General features: G+C 38.8%; 1 protein-coding gene across 3 annotated transcripts in view; it reads right to left on the minus strand.

Annotated features, from left to right (window-relative positions):
• The window catches only part of grik1a (glutamate receptor, ionotropic, kainate 1a), a 35,329-nt gene that overhangs the window by 13,141 nt on the left and 3,916 nt on the right, over window positions 1–18,272 (minus strand). For 2 of the 3 annotated variants that reach the window (XM_068715931.1, XM_068715932.1), the window contains exons 2-11: window positions 12,427–12,594; window positions 11,640–11,897; window positions 10,312–10,493; window positions 9,784–9,837; window positions 9,324–9,494; window positions 9,062–9,205; window positions 6,850–6,957; window positions 6,463–6,507; window positions 1,495–1,611; window positions 254–457 (exon numbers count right to left, since the gene is read on the minus strand). In XM_068715931.1, coding sequence (XP_068572032.1) covers window positions 254–457; window positions 1,495–1,611; window positions 6,463–6,507; window positions 6,850–6,957; window positions 9,062–9,205; window positions 9,324–9,494; window positions 9,784–9,837; window positions 10,312–10,493; window positions 11,640–11,897; window positions 12,427–12,594 — 1,451 coding nt within the window. The remainder of the gene's footprint in view (window positions 1–253; window positions 458–1,494; window positions 1,612–6,462; window positions 6,508–6,849; window positions 6,958–9,061; window positions 9,206–9,323; window positions 9,495–9,783; window positions 9,838–10,311; window positions 10,494–11,639; window positions 11,898–12,426; window positions 12,595–18,272) is intronic. The other variant, XM_068715933.1, reaches the window with a different exon arrangement.

Consider the following 18,272-nt stretch of genomic DNA (forward strand, 5'->3'; position numbering starts at 1 on the left):
AATCATAAAGTGGTGATCATTTGTGAAGATTATCTTGCTAAACAAAACATGTAAGTATCATGAACTTGTATTTGCCATGGAGCTTCTTTTCGGCATTAATCCAAATACCGATGAAAAAAATCCCATTTGCTTTTTGTTGAGGGAACCAGTAAGATGCTAAATTCTGGGGTTGGCCAACAAAAATACATCATCCCTGCAGCCCTCTATAGACCTGTGAATAGAAACTCCTGTTGTGTGAATGCAGTTAACTCACGTGGTCAATCAGCTCCCGCACCATCCCATTCCACTCTCCCTTGTCATTCTGGGCGCCGTATTTCCCATCAGCCACCAGTCTGACTTCATATGTAAAACCTAAGATGTTGGAAAGCTCTTTCAAAAGGTCCAGACAGTAACCCTCAAAACGATCATTCCCAATCAGCTCCTTGTCTGACTTTTTCTGCATCACATATGGATTTTCCTGAACAGCAAAAGAAAACATATTTCACTGTTTTTCAGGCATATTCCTTTTTCTGATTCAATTATGTTTATGCAAAGTGAAAGGCAAATGAATTTGGGGTTCACCACTTCATTACATCTCAGAGCTGATGATCCTTAGCAAAACATCCGAACAGCACATCCAATTGTCTTTGAATGAGTATGTCTGAATATGACTGATGAAGCTCCTGAAACACATTTTCTACTATGCTAAAAAAATTTCTGTGTATATGCATAAGGATAAAATTGTGAAAATACAAATTCAAACTATCCATTTTAGCAACAATTTTCCATTCCTTAACACTTGTCCTTCTCATAATTTCCTTTTCCCTTCTCATGGCTGGTCCAATACCAATGTCCCCCCTAAGGCCTTAAACTCCGAACCCTCAGGGACTTAACTCACACAACCTAGTAAATGTTTGAGTGGGAGAGGCTGCAAGGGCTTGAAATGGTATAAATATGAATGGGACTGCAATTTGCAACAACATATCACATTTGATGACACCAAAACATGTACAATTGTCTGTTCTTATTTTACGTTTGTTACTGGCGGATTTGAACGTCTTCCAGATTCTTGCCTTAACTAGACGAGAGGTCAAATAATCTATTTACTTATTTTTTTTTACCAAAATGAAAATAAATGGTTGATAAGTAAACCAGGTGTATCATATAGTCTATGCTTGCATTCCACCCTGTGTTTAACATCACAACGCTATGAATTGTAGTTAGTTCCCTTAAAGTAGAGTTGCTTAAGCAAAGTACGCAGAAATGCAGACTTGCGGAAAGTGTGCTTAAAGGGTGTAAAATGTCTACGAGTAAGACCTCAAGCAATCAACGATTTGACAGTGGGACAGGCCTAAGCCCTCATGGACTTTGAAGAAATGCATCTCAAAGTCTGTGAGTGTGGACATTGGGATTGAGCCTTTTTTTACTCTGTTGACCACCTATCTGCGCTGTACACATCCCATATATCCCCCTTCCCCCTCCCTATGATGTCCTCTATTTAACCGTCCTTCTCACCAGTATCGTGGTGACAATAAGAGTCCTGTTAGCCAGAGAGTCTGTCACATTGTTATTCTTCTCTCGACTGGACTTTTCCGTCAGGTTCATCCCCCTGTACGAGTTCCACACAGCAATCTGGAAAGGCAAACAGGTCTTTAGATATATTGAGCCGCATGTTCTGCTTTGACCAGAAGAGGTAATATGGAAGACAATATTTGAAGTGTATAGACATTTGCTTCTGTTAAACTTTGAATTAAGCTGTGAATTGATCGACACTCGTTGCTGTTAAAGGAAAGAGGCTGATTGATTATTCATATTTTCTCTGACACCAAATATACAGAGCCAGATTTAGTCTATAGGTCTTAACAGGAAACTAAATTGTTTAGATACATTACATATTTATAATATTTTCTGATTTGTCAAACAGAAAAATAAAAAAAGGAGTGTTGAGGTTGAAAGACCTGGCTTATTTTCAACCTTCTCCTCCATTCACTATCCTTCAACGTTTCCCTTTGTTCGTCTTTGCTCTGATGATTCTGGGCAAAGCTCCATTTTATGTACAGTGATTATGCAAATGAAGAAGTAGTTTGCTGCTGATTGTGAGAGACTTTTCTGGAGCAAAACAATATCATACCTGTTGTGTGCATCAGGTATTGAACTGAACATTGAATGAACAACAAAGCTGTTTATTTAATAACAAATGTGAGAACAAAAACTTCTTTATCATAAATTATTGCTTTGGATTGGCATGGAAATCTATTAGCATTCATATTTCATTCTGTTTTTATCTAAAAAAATACACAGACAGTGTATATCAAAAATAGCAAACAAGTATTACTTACAATAACTGTTATAACTCACTTTTGTGCATATTATAACTCAAATATAGAGCTGAAACGATAAGATGATAAATCGATTGAGAATCTGCAACTATTTAAATCATTTTGTAATTAATACATTTTTAGGATTTACTGATTTGTTGCTTATTTGATACTAAACTGAATATCTCTAGGGTTTTCCTGCCAAATGATTAAAAAAAAAATCCACAGAGCAATCAATAATGAAAATAATGGTTAGTTGCAGCCCTACTTCAACATGATGGTTAGGGATTGGAAATTACAGCAGCAGGGACAGTAACATGAATGAAGGGCAGGATCACACAGGGTCAGGGGCGGATAGAGAACGGCATAGTGTTTCTCCTCCATACTGTCACAGTAGCTGTAAATGAGAGTGTCCGGTTCATCCAACCAGGCGGTATAATCCAGATAGTTATCAGATTAGAGCAGGCGTCTGGCAGCTGGATTTTGACCCTTTCAAATCTCCTAACTGGTTAAGAGCTGAGCAAAGGTCAAGGGGGCTCATGCATTAGTGCATTAAATGATCAGGCTTCATTGTTAATAGAACTGAAGCTTTACTCATTTTGCTGCTAAGTCTGGGAAGAAAAAAGTAATGAATTTGGATATTGTTTGTCAGAAACAATGGCATTCACTGCACAAGACGATGAGTAGTAGTGAACGCATCAGTACCTCTTATTAAACTGAGTACTACAGTCTGATTTTGCACAATATATTTTGCACAAATGGGCTATGTGGGATTACCTATTGGAAAAGATAACATGCATTTCACTCCTCATTACATTCTATCTTATTCTGTTCACCCAGTCAGACAGACACAAAATGTGCTCTCTTTTAACCTTGCTAAAAGCACTATATATCTCCACTGTGGCACTTTCGCAAGGGTCCACTCTGTGCAGGAGTCCATTAATCTGTCTTATCTCTGGACACTGCAGATGAGGAACACAGTGAATGGGGGTGGATTTAATTAATTGTTTTGTCCTCAATCTCAAAGATAAATGGACCTAGTGAGAACAATATTTTTGTTAGTGTGGAGGGTATTTTGGTCTCAGATTGTGCAGTTTCACACAATGTAGCTTGTGTTGTGTGTTGTAGAGCTGTGTTATTTTGGGAAATATCACACTATATTAAACATCAACCACACGATTAGTCAGTTTGTAGTTTAAGCAATAAAGTAATCTGAGCAAGCCAATGAAATCAATGCTAAAATATAGCCTTGGATGACTGCACAGCATACAATCATCATCTTTTAAACCCCATAGTCAAGGATTTACTGTGTATAGCCTTGCAAATGTATCATGCATACCAGAGCAGCTTCCAACAACAAAGTGTGCTATAAAACTGACAGGAATTCTCTCTTATACGCTGGGAGTAAAATATTATCTGTGAATCCTAAAGCTCATCCCCATCCAACCAAATCAGACTGGAAAACCGTTACCACAGAGCGGGAGATGTACTAAGCCAGGCCAAGAAAGCTGAGAGGGGGAGAAAGTCAACAACTTTAAGGGAAAATACTTTATTTCCTTGAAGACTCTCACTATGTATAGTCCCATCATCCTCTTCAGAGTGTATTTTACACTCCAGTGCCCAAGAACTTACACGACTGCAACGGACTGATAATTCATTTTTCATGACCATCAAGTGAAGCGTTTTATGTGATGTGCTTACTATGTTGTGGTATTTCCTCTGAGGGGAGGCTTTTGAGGACTAAAAGTACTGAATGGAATTAAAATTACAGTATGAATCACTGCTGCTGCACCTTGACAGTTGCTGCCTGCCTGTATACCTGTCTCTCTGAGAACTGAGACAGACAGAGAGGAAGAACTTTGCCAACTTCTGACAGTAGAGTATTAGTTTAGGGGGATGAATTAATTCAAAATCCCTTCTTTCACTCATCAAATACCTGGTTTAAAGCTGATAAACCGAGGTACAGTTGTGGTCAAAAGTTTACATACACTTGTAAAGAACATAATGTCATGGCTCTCTTGAGTTTCCCCGTTATTTCTACAACTCTGATTTTTCTCTGATAGAGTGATTGGAACAGATACTTCTTTGTCACAAAAAACATTCATGAAGTTTGGTTCTTTCATGACTTTATTATGGGTTAACAGAAAAAGTGATCAAATCTGCTGGGTCAAAAATATACATACAGCAGTGCTAATATTTGGTTACATGTCCCTTGGCCATTTTCACTTCAATTAGGCGCTTTTGGTAGCCATCCACAAGCTTCTGGCAAGCTTCTCGTTGAATCTTTGACCACTCCTCTTGACAGAATTGGTGCAGTTCAGTTAAATTTGATGGCTTTCTGACATGGACTTGTTTCTTCAGCATTGTCCACATGTTCTCAATGGGATTTAAGTCAGGACTTTGGGAAGGCCATTCTAAAACCCTAATTCTAGCCTGATTTAGCCATTCCATTACCACTTTTGATGTGTGTTTGGGGTCATTGTCCTGTTGGAACACCCAACTGCGCCCAAGACCCAACCTTCGGGCTGATGATTTTAGGTTATCTTGAAGAATTTGAAGGTAATCCTCCTTCTTCATTATCCCATTTACTCTCTGTAAAGCACCAGTTCCATTGGCAGCAAAACAGCCCCACAGCATAATACTACCACCACCGTGCTTGACGGTAGGCATGGTGTTCTTGGGGTTAAAGGCCTCACCTTTTCTCCTCCAAACATATTGCTGGGCATTGTGGCCAAACAGCTCGATTTTTGTTTCGTCTGACCACAGAACTTTCCTCCAGAAGGTCTTATCTTTGTCCATGTGATCAGCAGCAAACTTCAGTAAGGTGCCGCTTTTGGAGCAAGGGCTTCCTTCTTGCACGGCAGCCTCTCAGTCCATGGAGATGCAAAACACGCTTGACTGTGGACACTGACACCTGTGTTCCAGCAGCTTCTAATTCTTGGCAGATCTGCTTTTTGGTGGTTCTCGGTTGACTCTTCACCCTCCTGACCAATTTTCTCTCAGCAGCAGGTGATAGCTTGCGTTGTCTTCCTGATCGTGGCAGTGACAAAACAGTGCCATGCACTTTATACTTACAAACAATTGTTTGCACTGTTGCTCTTGGGACCTGCAGCTGCTTTGAAATGGCTCCAAGTGACTTTCCTGACTTGTTCAAGTCAATGATTCGCTTTTTCAGATCCATGCTGAGCTCCTTTGACTTTCCCATTGTAGCGTTTGTGGGCGTTTGTATCCAGTGAGCCCTATTTAAATGGCCTCAGAGAAGTCACCAGTTGTAGTCACTCATAATCACTCACAAGAAGTTAAGAGGCCATGCTATGAAGCTCATTTCATTGACACAACTTTCTAAGTCACCAAAATTGCGAATTCATGTTGCTGTATGTATATTTTTGACCCAGCAGATTTTGTCACTTTTTCTGTTAACCCATAATAAAGTCATGAAAGAACCAAACTTCATGAATGTTTTTTGTGACAAAGAAGTATCTGTTCCAATCACTCTATCAGAGAAAAATCAGAGTTGTAGAAATAACTGGAAACTCAAGAGAGCCATGACATTATGTTCTTTACAAGTGTATGTAAACTTTTGACCACAACTGTAGTTAAGTAAGACTATTTAATTTGCAGTTAAGTATTTATAGTATATTGTCTGACTTAGGATTTAAATTGTCCCCTTGCCTCCTCTTGCTTTTCAACTTCAGCTGTCTTCTCCTTTGTTAACTGGATTCCTCTAGGCTAAAATTAAATACTGCTAGTGAGTATGATTTCCATGAAAGTATGAAGACAGTCTAATAGTAAAGCATATTATTAGTAGTGGACTGACAAGACTCTGCAAAAGTGAAGGAACAGTATATTCCCTTATTTCTTTCTTATTACTCACAGGTACCAGCTGTGGGACGACACTGCATCATGTGGAATTGCAGGACAGGAATATTTTTTTCTAACACTGCTGATAAAGTTTTGACAAGAGTCAAGAGCAATGCCTGGACTCAAACACGGGTCAAACTGAATTGTCAAAGCCATGGCATTGCTGTACACAAAATCAGTGAAGAGAAACAAGGTTGACAAGGCAAAGAGCAGGGAAGTAAATGCATGGCATACAGAGTGAGAAAAGAAGGGGGGGGGGGGGGGGGGGGCAAAGGCTTAGACCAAACATGGCACTGGCACAAACCTTGATCCACCTTTTCGTGAGGCGACTTCCGCCCTCCACAATACCCTTTTGAAAATGTGAAGGCAACATGAAGCACAGACAGTGTGGAAAGAAACAATCAGTTGTTGCAGCGTTATTAATATTCATGACCGGACAAATTTAAACCAAATAATAAATGTGTGGATGGATTATGGAAAACAAAATCTCTACAGCAACTCTCTCTCATTCACAAACACACACACACATACGCACACACACACACACACACACACACACACACACACACACACACACACACACACACACACACACACACACACACACATACATGCCTTAATGGAATGAATCAGCCAGGGTGGAAGCAGCATGAGAGTGGTGTAATTGGCTGTTTCGGGCCCCTGTGCTCACCCTGGCAGTGCCGTCCTCTTTGAGGCTGATGATGTCCAAATCAAAGTCTCTCCTCAGGCCATCGGTCTTATTAAGAACAATGTGCCCCGTCAGTCCATCCCACTGTGCCTACAGAGCAGAGAAGTAGAGGGAGAAGGAAAGAGAAGTGGGGGATAGTCTCAAATGCTGTCGAGTTATTGAAGCTTTGGAGCAAACTCCCAGGAGGAGAGTGAAGGGGATTGAGGCAGAGAGAGGGAGTGAGTGTTGACAGACTGCTGGAAGACATCAAATGAAGACTGGAGGGCATTTATAGGTTGTTTCTGTGGTACAATCTCAATATGCATCAAAGTTTATGTTCATGATAGCAATAATAACTACATTTACATGCATCTTTAGAGTAGGCGTATTCAAATTGATCATTTGATCATCGAGATGCATGCATGCGTGTTGGTATGCATGCATCTCAATACAGTACATAGTTAAAAAAAAATCCCCTTGGGCAGTTCATTTTCACATCTGTACATGACAAGTCAACTATGCTTCACAACTAAATGGCTTATCTAAATATGACTGGCTGCCTGTAGCCATGTTCATTTCAAGCACAGGATTTCACGTCCTGCATAAAGGGACTTAATTTAATTATATTGTTTGAACACATAACAATTTTAATTTTTGTACTTGTTGTATACTGCATAGATTGATATTCTTATGCTTAATACTGAAAGAGAGTAAGGGAGGTATACATGAACATAAAACTTAAGTAGTACCATGTTTCACCAAGCCACTGATAATTGATATTGTTTATGAGTATGAACTCAAATTTATGTAATGCTGCAAACCAGCTTTCCCCTTTGGAACAAGATGCCTCCCGAGATGCTGCTTAGGATGGGTTATGTATGTACTTTTATGTTAGAATTGAAATAAGGTATTAATAAAGTTTTTAAGAAAGTGTTGAACCTGAACAAGAAGAATTTGTTAAAATGCCAGATTTGAGGGTAGATATTATACACTTACTATTACATAACAACATTAAGATTTATTTCTCATGTGGAAATTGAGAAAATGACAGATCTCTTGTCTGTGCTTCTCTCAATTTTAGAAAGCTAGAAGTAATCAGAGTTCCTCATGACAGAAAAGTGATAAATATTTCTGTTAAATGTCTGAGTGAAGAAATATGTCTTGCAGTACAGACATTATGAAGTTAATAAAGAAATAGAACAAAGAAACAACTTTTTTACAGTTGTAGAAATGTACATTCCTATAAAATTATAAAATGATTAAAGGTTAAAGGTTATTAAACATCTGTGTTTCCTATCATGACAAACGTGTGTCCACATATTTCAAATAGAATTCAGTTATTTTTGTCCACAGAAACACTCATTATTGTGCAATAGAATAACTAGAGGGGAGTGAAAACATGCAGGTTATAGTGCCCAGAATTTAATTTCAGCCATTGAAATGAAAGCTGTGCCCTCCTATTCTGCACTCTCCTGTTACAAATGTTTTTTTAATTGAGTGCTGTGTTAGACCTTTTACTGGTTCTTGCAATCAAAAAGGCTCTTATCTAGTGATGAATGCACAGGAGGACAGATGCTCCAGAGGTTGGGCAATGGCAAACAAAACAAAAAGCAGATGAGGAAAGAAACACTGAGATGCAAAGAGAGAAAGAGAGAGAGAGAGAGAGAGAGAGAGAGAGAGAGAGAGAGAGAGAGAGAGAGAGAAGGGGGAGAGAGAGAGTGAGAGAGTAGGATGGGGGCATGAAAAAGAGTGATGGGATTGAATGAGAATGGCAGGCAACGGCCCTCTGCTGGATTTAAGATTTATCTTAAGCAAGATGAATACAATCATGCATCAAAGGCCTCATTTCTGTCTGTAGGCATCCAGTCTGACAGTCAGGCCAAACTACATGCGTTCAACTTTTAAGTACATAAATACCGTATATTTTCATGTTGTGTACTTTGAGAAGCAATGCATGGCTTGTCAGAAGGGACCTATGATGTAACATGTCATTGGAAATGATCTGGCATGCAGTTTTGGTCAATTTCATGCTTACAACATTACATGGGAAATTTGAAGGGTCCTGCACTCACGAAGCCTTTTCAAAACAAACTGAAAAACATTGTGAAAAATGCATAGTGGTCAAGCTAAAAGCAACAGGGGTTTCTTAAGTCATGCTGCTGATGTAACACGGTTTTGGAGTTGTCTGTGATCCAAGGCCTTATCTGACACCGACCTCTTTAAAGAGGTTCATGAAGCGAGGTCCGAAGCGCCAAGGTTTGTGGCGGTGACACTGCAGGGAGCTGACGGTCATCTGAGTGGCCCGCTGCGACGCAACGGCAACCATGAACACTGCATCATACATCAAGGCTGCGTCTGTCTGTGGAGGAGGCAGTGAGAGGAAGACACAGCATACAAATGAGCATCATTGGCTATCAGCAGAGCAGGTGTTTGTATTGTCAGTGCCCTGTGATGTAAAATAACAATACGGTGCTTACAGTCATGATTCCATCCATCAAGCCACTCTCTTGTTTGGGACCCTGCATTCTTTCCATGGCCCACTTGTCCATGGTGGAGGCTACCCACGGGTCATCAACGTTCAGCAGTCGGAAGCCTGTCATGTTGACCCCGCTGTAGCGGTAAGGCTCCAGGTCCAAGGCAAACAAATCCTTTGAGGGGAGAGAGGAGCAGGAGGGAAGGAGAGATGTGTCGGTTTGTATTTATGAGTTTTCGATGGGGAGAGAAAAAGAGCAGGACAGAGATTTAAGCTCTAGCACAGGGTGTAACTTTCTGAGCCTTTTAATGTGAATCGATGAGTCACAGCAATATTTTTTAAACAATCCTAGTGAATTTACAAAGCCAGTTCAAGGCCAAATGACCACAGAAAAGATGAGCTTGGTTTCAACTTGTCGGGTATCTGCCATAAAACTACTTTATTCGTACAATTTTCTAACTCACCAAAGTTGTGAAGAAGAAATGGTAGTACTCTGTCATCATTCCCATTGATGAGAGCTGCAAATTGAGAAGAAGAAATAAAGTAATAGAAGACAATGTCAGGCCATGTTGCTTATATATGCTAAATATGATGAGTTCTCCAGTGATTTTGTCCTTGGAAATTGTTATTGATTGACAATATAGAAAAAAAAACATGAACAAATACATAAAATGTAGTTGTACAAATACTACAGAAATGGACACAAGACTTTTTACCGCTCAGTCCATCAACTGACACAAGACTGGTCACAAACAGTCTGTGTAAAATTAGCTAAATAGTAACAAATGGGAAATAAGTTGTGCACCATTTAAAATGCTGATTTTGATAAGGGAAATACTATTTTATCCTATAATTACCATATTGTTTTATGGTTGTCATTCAAAGGTAAGCCTTAGTAAACAAGGTATGTAGGTGTTTCCCCCAAAGGACACATACATGTGTTGTAAAATCTGTAGAACAAATTAATGTAAAGATGCTTAAATCAATTAAACCTGTTTGAGGAGCTCCGAAGCCATGCGATAGGAGCAGTCAAAAAGAATGAAAAATTCTTTGTCTTTTTTCAGTTCCTTAAGCAGCGGTCGGGCATCTTGGTTACCCGGGGTCAGCTGACGGATCTTGATCTTCAGGTTGAACTTTGCAGGAGCTTTGATCAATTCCTGCATCCGCATCAGACCTACAAAAAAATTACAAATTAGACGGTTAAGTTACCCCCTCTTAAACATTTGTGGAACCCTTCAGCAGGGAACATGCTTGCTCTCATGGAGACTTGGACCCCTATCCTTTAACTAAGGAATGTGATCCCTTTTCACAGCATCACCTTGTTGCCCAACATCTTGCTTAACTTCTTGCATCATCTTCTTCTCAGATACTTTGTTCTTAAACCCCTCAAAGGTATAAAACACACCTGTGTTGTATAGCGTATATATAGAGTATGTATCATGTGTGTGAACAACAGTGTGTAATTACACAGCTGTGTGTCTGCGTGACATTTCAGGAAAATACATTTCTGATCGAAAAAAAAAATCTATAAACTATGACATTTCAACAGCGGCACTTCATACTCTCTGGGTCGTTGGTAGGGACTCGCTCTATATTGGACACTGCTGGATTTGAGGCCATCTGTGTTGTGGTTTGGCTCTCTGCAGCGTAAAGGCAGAGTGCAGGGTACTATGGCAGCTGTTTGATATGAGGCTCTCGTGCCTTGTCACAGATTGGGTACACTAGCCAGTGTGAGGAAGGTGACCATGGTAGACAGTGGAATTGCATTTTGTGAGTAATCATTACCTTGACATATGAATATAGTGGTCCACAAAACACAAGCCAGCCCTTTTGACCTCTTCTCCCTCACAATTATTCCCTTCAAATGTCAATGTTATGACAGATATCCAGTAATTCAGTGGGAAATAAAAATCATTAGCTATTGTGTTTTCCTGGTCTCAAAGAATACATTACAGATTAAGATGCAATTGTTCTGTTGTAGATGAGAGAAATGATTTCTACTGTTCATCAGATCATCATATCCACCATTTTCTTTGTCAAATCAATCTCTTGTAGGTAATATATTCTCAAAGCAAAATTGTTCACACCAATATATTTGGTCAACAAATAATTTAGTTAAATTGATATCACCAGACTCCATCCGGCTGATACTACTTCTCTTCTGAAAATTTGCTTGTATTTCCACATGAAAGGCTGACTAAATAAAGTGGGCTTGCCTTCCATTATTTCCCTTTTCATGCATGGCAGAATATAATGATTTTTTGAAGTAAATCTGTGACTCAGTTTTGAAAATTTTACAATGAAAAACAGTTGGCCCTACCTGTGCTGTCCTCATAGACCACCGTCAGCTTCCGCCATTTAAAGAAAGTGACCACGTCCAGGATGGCCCTGGCGATGGCGGTATACTCGGGATACAAGTTGATGAAGAAGGTGTCTTTGTTGTCCACTGACGGGTGTTTCCAGCGGGTCTGAATGTGAGGGACCTCCAGAGCGTTGCAGATGGACTGAACAGCACTGACCGAGGAGCTGTGAGAAGGGCCGAACACTGCGACCACCCCAAGAGCTAGCTGGTCACACACTAGTGGTAGGAACACAAAGTCAGACGGTTCTTTGTACAGGTTGTTGAGATAGTTTCTCAAACAAAGTCCATTGTAAACTATTAAAACAGAAGCTATTTATATAATTTACAATACCGTGTTTTTTTTTTAAGAAACTGAACTAGCCTATGAACTAGCCTGAATGCCGACATTAGCTTCAATTCATGTGATGAAATGCGATAACAGAAAAATACACCTTTTCCAATGGTTAGTGTTTTATATTTTATTTATGGAATTAGAAACTTAATACAAATAATCCATGTTTGGAGAACTTAAAATGGATATTTATCTATCTTTGAGATGTGTTTTTGATCCCTTATATTCAGAAATTAATGTTAATCCTATTTATCCAATTATTTCACATATCTACAAAATGCATGCAGAGATATTAAAACGACATGGATTTGTTCCCCACTATGCATAAGAATGAAAATAGTAAAACAACCATTCAAAAAAAAGTAACCCTTAAACTCTAAAACTTAACATATACGTCTCATAATAATTTCCTACCTCTCCTGGAGGCCTCAAAGCCATCAAAAAGGTTGATCCTCTGAATGTCGTAGGTGAGAGTAGTGTTGGGCATCAGGCTCTTGTTGCGATTGATGTTATTTACAGCAAACTTGAACGCCAGCTCATCCATACTCACTAACTCGCTCTCCCGGGTCTCAAAAATACCACCTGCACAGGGAGATGAAGGACAAAGACACTGTCACTGAAACAGTCTCTGTGATAACAGAGATTAAATTAATGAATTCTGTGCTCCTGTCTGGGTTGAGAAATTCTACCAGCTTTGGTTAAATGAAAGCCTTTCAAAGCTACACAAAACACAAAAGAAAAACAAAAAAAGACAGGACTTCCAAAGCATCTCATGGTATTATTTTAAGGATTGATCGAGTGGTGGAAGGAGAATAACACGAAGGCCGAGGTAATCTTCAACCGGTGTAGTTTTTAATTGAAGTTTACACCAACAAGCAGTTGAGATTGGTTTAGGTGAGGTCATGAATATAGAAAATGAAAGAAAATACACTTTTCTTGAGAACATAACGAAATCCACAAGTCAACTAAAGACAGGTTAGGCTATTGGCAGCTTAGCCTGACATTAGGTGTGCACCTGAACTGAACCAACCTAGATCCCAACAAAGAAATAACTTTGAGAAGCTTCAACACCTTGATTTTGAACAAGAAGCTCCTCCCACAGACAAACCAAATATACCCCATAATCTGCTAAAACAATAGAATAACATTTCTTTGTTAAAACAACAAAACTGTGTCTTCATTATTATTTCAGAATATTTCATAATATCATATTTTCCAAACACAGATATATGAAAAACATAGAACATAAATAGACAACCCCCCGCCCCCTGCACTCTACTCAAATGGTACAGTCTGAGTCCCCTCCTATTAACTATAAAGCTCATTGGAAGCTTTGTTTGGCAGTGTGAACCCATGACCAGCAGGTAAGATGAATGAGAGCTCATGCAACATTTGATCAATCAAAGTTCTATCAATAAGTGAATTTAAATGTAATGATGTATCAATAAATGAATTAAGTGGTCACATTTCATTAAGAATGTGAAGAATGACAGTATACTGAAATGACCAGCAATTAGTTATGTTAGCAGGTTAGCACGTTATACCCACATGTGCTTATTATGCTAACATTTCCCACAGAATCAGCAGGTTAGCACTGTTACTATCATGAATATACCTTTTCCATTTAGTAAACAGGAAGCTGTACTTGTAATGGTGGAAGTATGATGAATAAATGAGTGGGATATAAAAGTGTTATGTTAAAAAGGAAAAAATGGAATTTAATTTGAATAGAGTAAGATTACGTGTGTTAAAACTAAAAGGCAGATGGATACCAGAGATGCTACTGTATGAACGTGGAAAATATCAAAATTTGTTGAATTTGGTAATAATATCCCCCAATTATTGGACTTCTGATTCAAATCAACAAGTGGTTGATTGACCCAGGCAGGTTTGAAACAGGAAAGACACATGTCTGTGATCATTCAAGTGCACAAAAACAACTTGTACTTCATTAATAAACGCTCATGGTTTTCTCACTTTTTATGAGACAACAGTTAAAAATGTGAACACAGTAAGTCGTTAAAAAGGGTTTTAATCATTAAGCCTGCAGCTGTAAATTTTGTAAGACAAATTAAAGTTTTTTAATTGTATCTGTCAAAGAGATTTTTTACAAGCTGGCAACCCAAAAAATGTTTAGAGAAAGAGTTGTTAAACGTTGATGTAAACATAGTTACAACTTATAACTCCTTTATAAAGGATGTCTCATTAAAAATCAGAAAACGTAGTATTCATCCCATTGGGCCAGACATGGAACAGATACACAAGAACAGACGCACAAGTCTTCAGTAAACCAGACGAGGTGAGCAACATCCATATATATTTGTTACAAAGCAGCACTGCAATCTGCACAATCTAAAATTACACCAAATGTTCTCTGATTTAATGAGGGTCAATTCAAATAGTTATTTTTATGCAAACCAAATCTCCTGGCCATAAACAAATCCATAAATAAATTTTGTCCACAATAAAATACATCATTTGTAGTGTCTGTTTGCAGCTTCAATATTCTACAAGAAGAGAATTAATTATAGGAATTCCCACAGAGGCATGCAAATGAAGATGAATATTAAGTACTCAAAGATGAACAATCATACATTGTCTCCAAGGCATGAAGTAAATTCTCAACACTTTGTTTCTAAAAGAGGGGAGGAGCTGCTCTTCCACTATTCTGACTTTAACTATTTGGGGACCCGGGGCCAAAAAACAACTCGCCGCATGGACCAGCTGTCAGCAGGCTTTGAAGGAACAATGCTATTCAGACAGACTTCTGAAATTGCCCTGAAACTCTTCATCAACATCCTGTCATCCGGGTGCAGAAGATGTGAAGTGTGGACTCAAAGGCAAGATGAAAAGGAAGTAGTGTAATTGCTACCGCAGTGTGAAAGGGCAGGAAATAAAAAGGCTGTAAGAGTTTCTCGTGGAGGTTCAAAACGGTCTTATGAAAGGCGAGTCAAGTCACATCAGTCAAGAGCAAAAAAAAGAAGAAGAAAAAAAACACTGGACAAGTTATTGTCTGTCTTGTAGTTACATTTTTCAGGGTAGTTTTCTCCGCAAGAAACAGCAAGATTTTGCTCCCTTACTTGTTTGCTCAAACTGACTCAACTCATAAACAACTTTTCTGTTTGTTGTTTTTTTTTTTGTTTCTAAATTGGCTTTTTTTTGTTTCTAAATCTAAATTTGTTCAGATTTAATTAAATACTTCCCGTCTGTCCTCTGCTGCTGATGTGTTATAGTGAGCAAAAGATAGCAGTGAATTCACCAGCTTGTACTTTTATAAACACTTAGATTTTAATGCTCTGAAATGATGTGTTAGGACAGAGACAACCGTACAGAAGATGTTTGGTTTGCTCAGGAGCACTACAGCAGTTAAGTACCATTGAATTAATTTACTCTAGTTCTGGTTCTAGTACAGATGCATTGGCTCATAATAATATAGCTCACAATATACTGTATAGTAGTGTGTGAATATTGTGCATGTATAAGGTGTTTCTATAAGGATGTAGCTTGGCCCAGGCCAAGCACAGATTGAGCTTATTCAAAGCCAGATAGGTTAGCTCATGCAGTACATTTGTTACTGTGTGAGTAGGTGTTAGACTTCTGCACATCCAAACAATTATAGTACACTATGGCTGAGCTTTAGAGCTGGTATCATATTTTTATCTGATATGATACCAGATTATAGGCATAAGTAAAAAAAATTATATCTTAATTGAGGAACGTTAACTGTAAAACCTCGTTTTTTTTGACTAAAGAAGACTTAGCATTTCAATAATTAAAATAATTGTTTTAATGTACCGACTTGGATTTTTGAGCCCAACAAAGTATTGAGGTTTAATACTCTGACCAAACTGCCTGACTGAAAAGTGCAACACAGAACGGGTTAACAAATCCAGTGCAAAGACTATACTTGCTGGATCTGCACTGCTTTTTAATGAACCTGGCCCCTGCAGGAACACTGTAGAGTTCTTCAGGGATTGTGTAACTGATCCTTTGAAGTATAGCCCAGAGCCAGCTTCTCATTTCCACAGACAGACAGTGATAACGGTCCAGAGGAGACATTTGAGGCATTCGGACTCATTGGGCAGCCACAACAGGTGGACGATTAACTGTTGCTTACATATAGCAAGACACAATAATATGGGAGGCAGAGGAAAAACATATCAGAACTTTGTATGCACTTAGTAACAACTGCTGGTCAAGTACTATACATGTAGTACAGCCGGAGGAGCTCCATGTGTGGTATTGAGATTAGCAGTACTCGGTCAGTCAGAGTGCACATCTTGCACACAATATAAATTACCAATGTAATTTAATGTTTGGCTGTGTAAATTGGCGAACATGATCAATAGTTGATACATGTCAATCCCTCAAAATTACCTCTCTGTTAAGTTTTGATTGGTTTTCTATGCATACTTAAAGAATATTTATTTGATTACAAACGCCGCAGACATTCATGGATTCAAAACGCACACACAAACGTACACTACCAGAATTCAAATACATAGGCAATTAGTAAATATAATCAAGAACCATTAGGCATTTAACATGAAAAAATAATAAAAGAAATCTAGTTTCTTCTGCAATTATTGAGATTATCAAATACATTGCTGTAACTAAAAGAAAACTGTGCCATTAAATTGTGAATATGTGCTACAGTACAACGGATGGATGGGAGATTTATCTCCCTGCTGCGGTAGGAGGAAAACATCAAATAAAAAGCTGAAGAACAACTCTGAGCTTTGTGCCAACCTGTCACGCAAACCTGATCAATCTCTTCCAAAACCCATGGAGAGATAAAGATGTTTGTGTGTGTGTGTGTGTGTGTGTGTGTGTGTGTGTGTGTGTGTGTGTGTGTGTATGTCACCCCATCCATCCGTCACTTCACTATTTAATTACAAATAATTATGTTTTACATTAGTCATGCATCATCCCTTCATGCTGAGCAGCTTGAACTTTACTGTGGGTTGTGACTGCTGCAATCATAAAAAAAATTCTTTTAAGCAAGGTGTTTTTTCCCCCATGCAAATTAATTAACGTACCTCTGAGCACTAAAAGCATTCATTCAGCTACCAAAATAATGAGGAATAATTCGCCCCAGGAACACGCAGCATAATGGCCTATCAGACAGCATAAATGGGCGCTAAAGGTTTCAGAGGACCCACAGAATTCCGTAAATGCCTTTTAACATGCCTTTGGAGTTTGCAGTGCAGGTGGAATTCATTTACATAAAAATATAAGCACACTCAAGATGCACTGAAGCTGCGTAAAACACAGGATGGCTCGTTATGGTCAAATTGAGGACGACTGCAATAAACATAAAATCAAAGTTTCTTTTCCATTGGCCTCAGTGGTGATTGTTGCGTTATATTTGTGTTATTTAACAATTATTTACAGTATTTCCTTTTAATTAAAAGTTTCAAAAGAGATGGAGTAGCAGTGATACAGAAAGGAGAAAACTAACATGTTCACAGTCAAGAGACGGACTGAGGACGTCACAGTTTTGTGTTTTAGTGAAGTGCACCACTGCACAATTCTGTATTTTGACTGACAGATAACAACTTGTGCTAACCTGCTATTTGCATAGAGATTACTGAGACATTTAACATCCTGCCACTATGTGGATACAAGACCGTGTTGACGTTGTCTCACATCACTTTTCATCATTAACACTCAGACTGCCACAGCCCTATTATGCTACATTAACACATTACTGATTGACAATAGAATGATTAGTGGATGATTACGTGTTAATAAGGGGCATTTGCATGTAGGTTTTATATTCCTAATTAGTTTGCCACTATGTTCCACTGACTTTCACACTTTGAACAAAAGAAAAGGAATTAAGTTTTTTTTTGTGGGGGGTGGAAAAGAATGATTTCTTCTTCATCTGTTTAACCTCCATCTTTTAATTAGCACTACATTTCAGTGGAAGACACATTAAACTGTCTCTTAGTACTTGAGATAGAAAAAATGTGGATCATTCTAACAGTACTTGAAGATCACCGGACAAGAGACTTCTCCTTTTTGCTGACAGTGACAAGAACTCCTGCCATCTGTGTCTCTCTGGAAACAGGGATGTGCACTTTGGCTCCAGGCAGGAGGAAATGCTTCTGGGAGGGTGGGGAAAAAAGGGGGTCTCAGGTGTCAAGCGGAATGACAGACTTTTCACTGCACCCTGGCTGAGAAAACACAAGGGAAACGTTTTGTTCCCGACAACAACTCAAGGGAGACGCACAAATGGGCAAACAAGGCAAAAATAC

Source organism: Cebidichthys violaceus, unplaced genomic scaffold (assembly GCF_023349555.1).
Source record: "Cebidichthys violaceus isolate CVI_PGR_0920_01 unplaced genomic scaffold, fCebVio1.0.p SCAF_20, whole genome shotgun sequence".
Lineage (NCBI taxonomy): Eukaryota > Metazoa > Chordata > Actinopteri > Perciformes > Stichaeidae > Cebidichthys > Cebidichthys violaceus.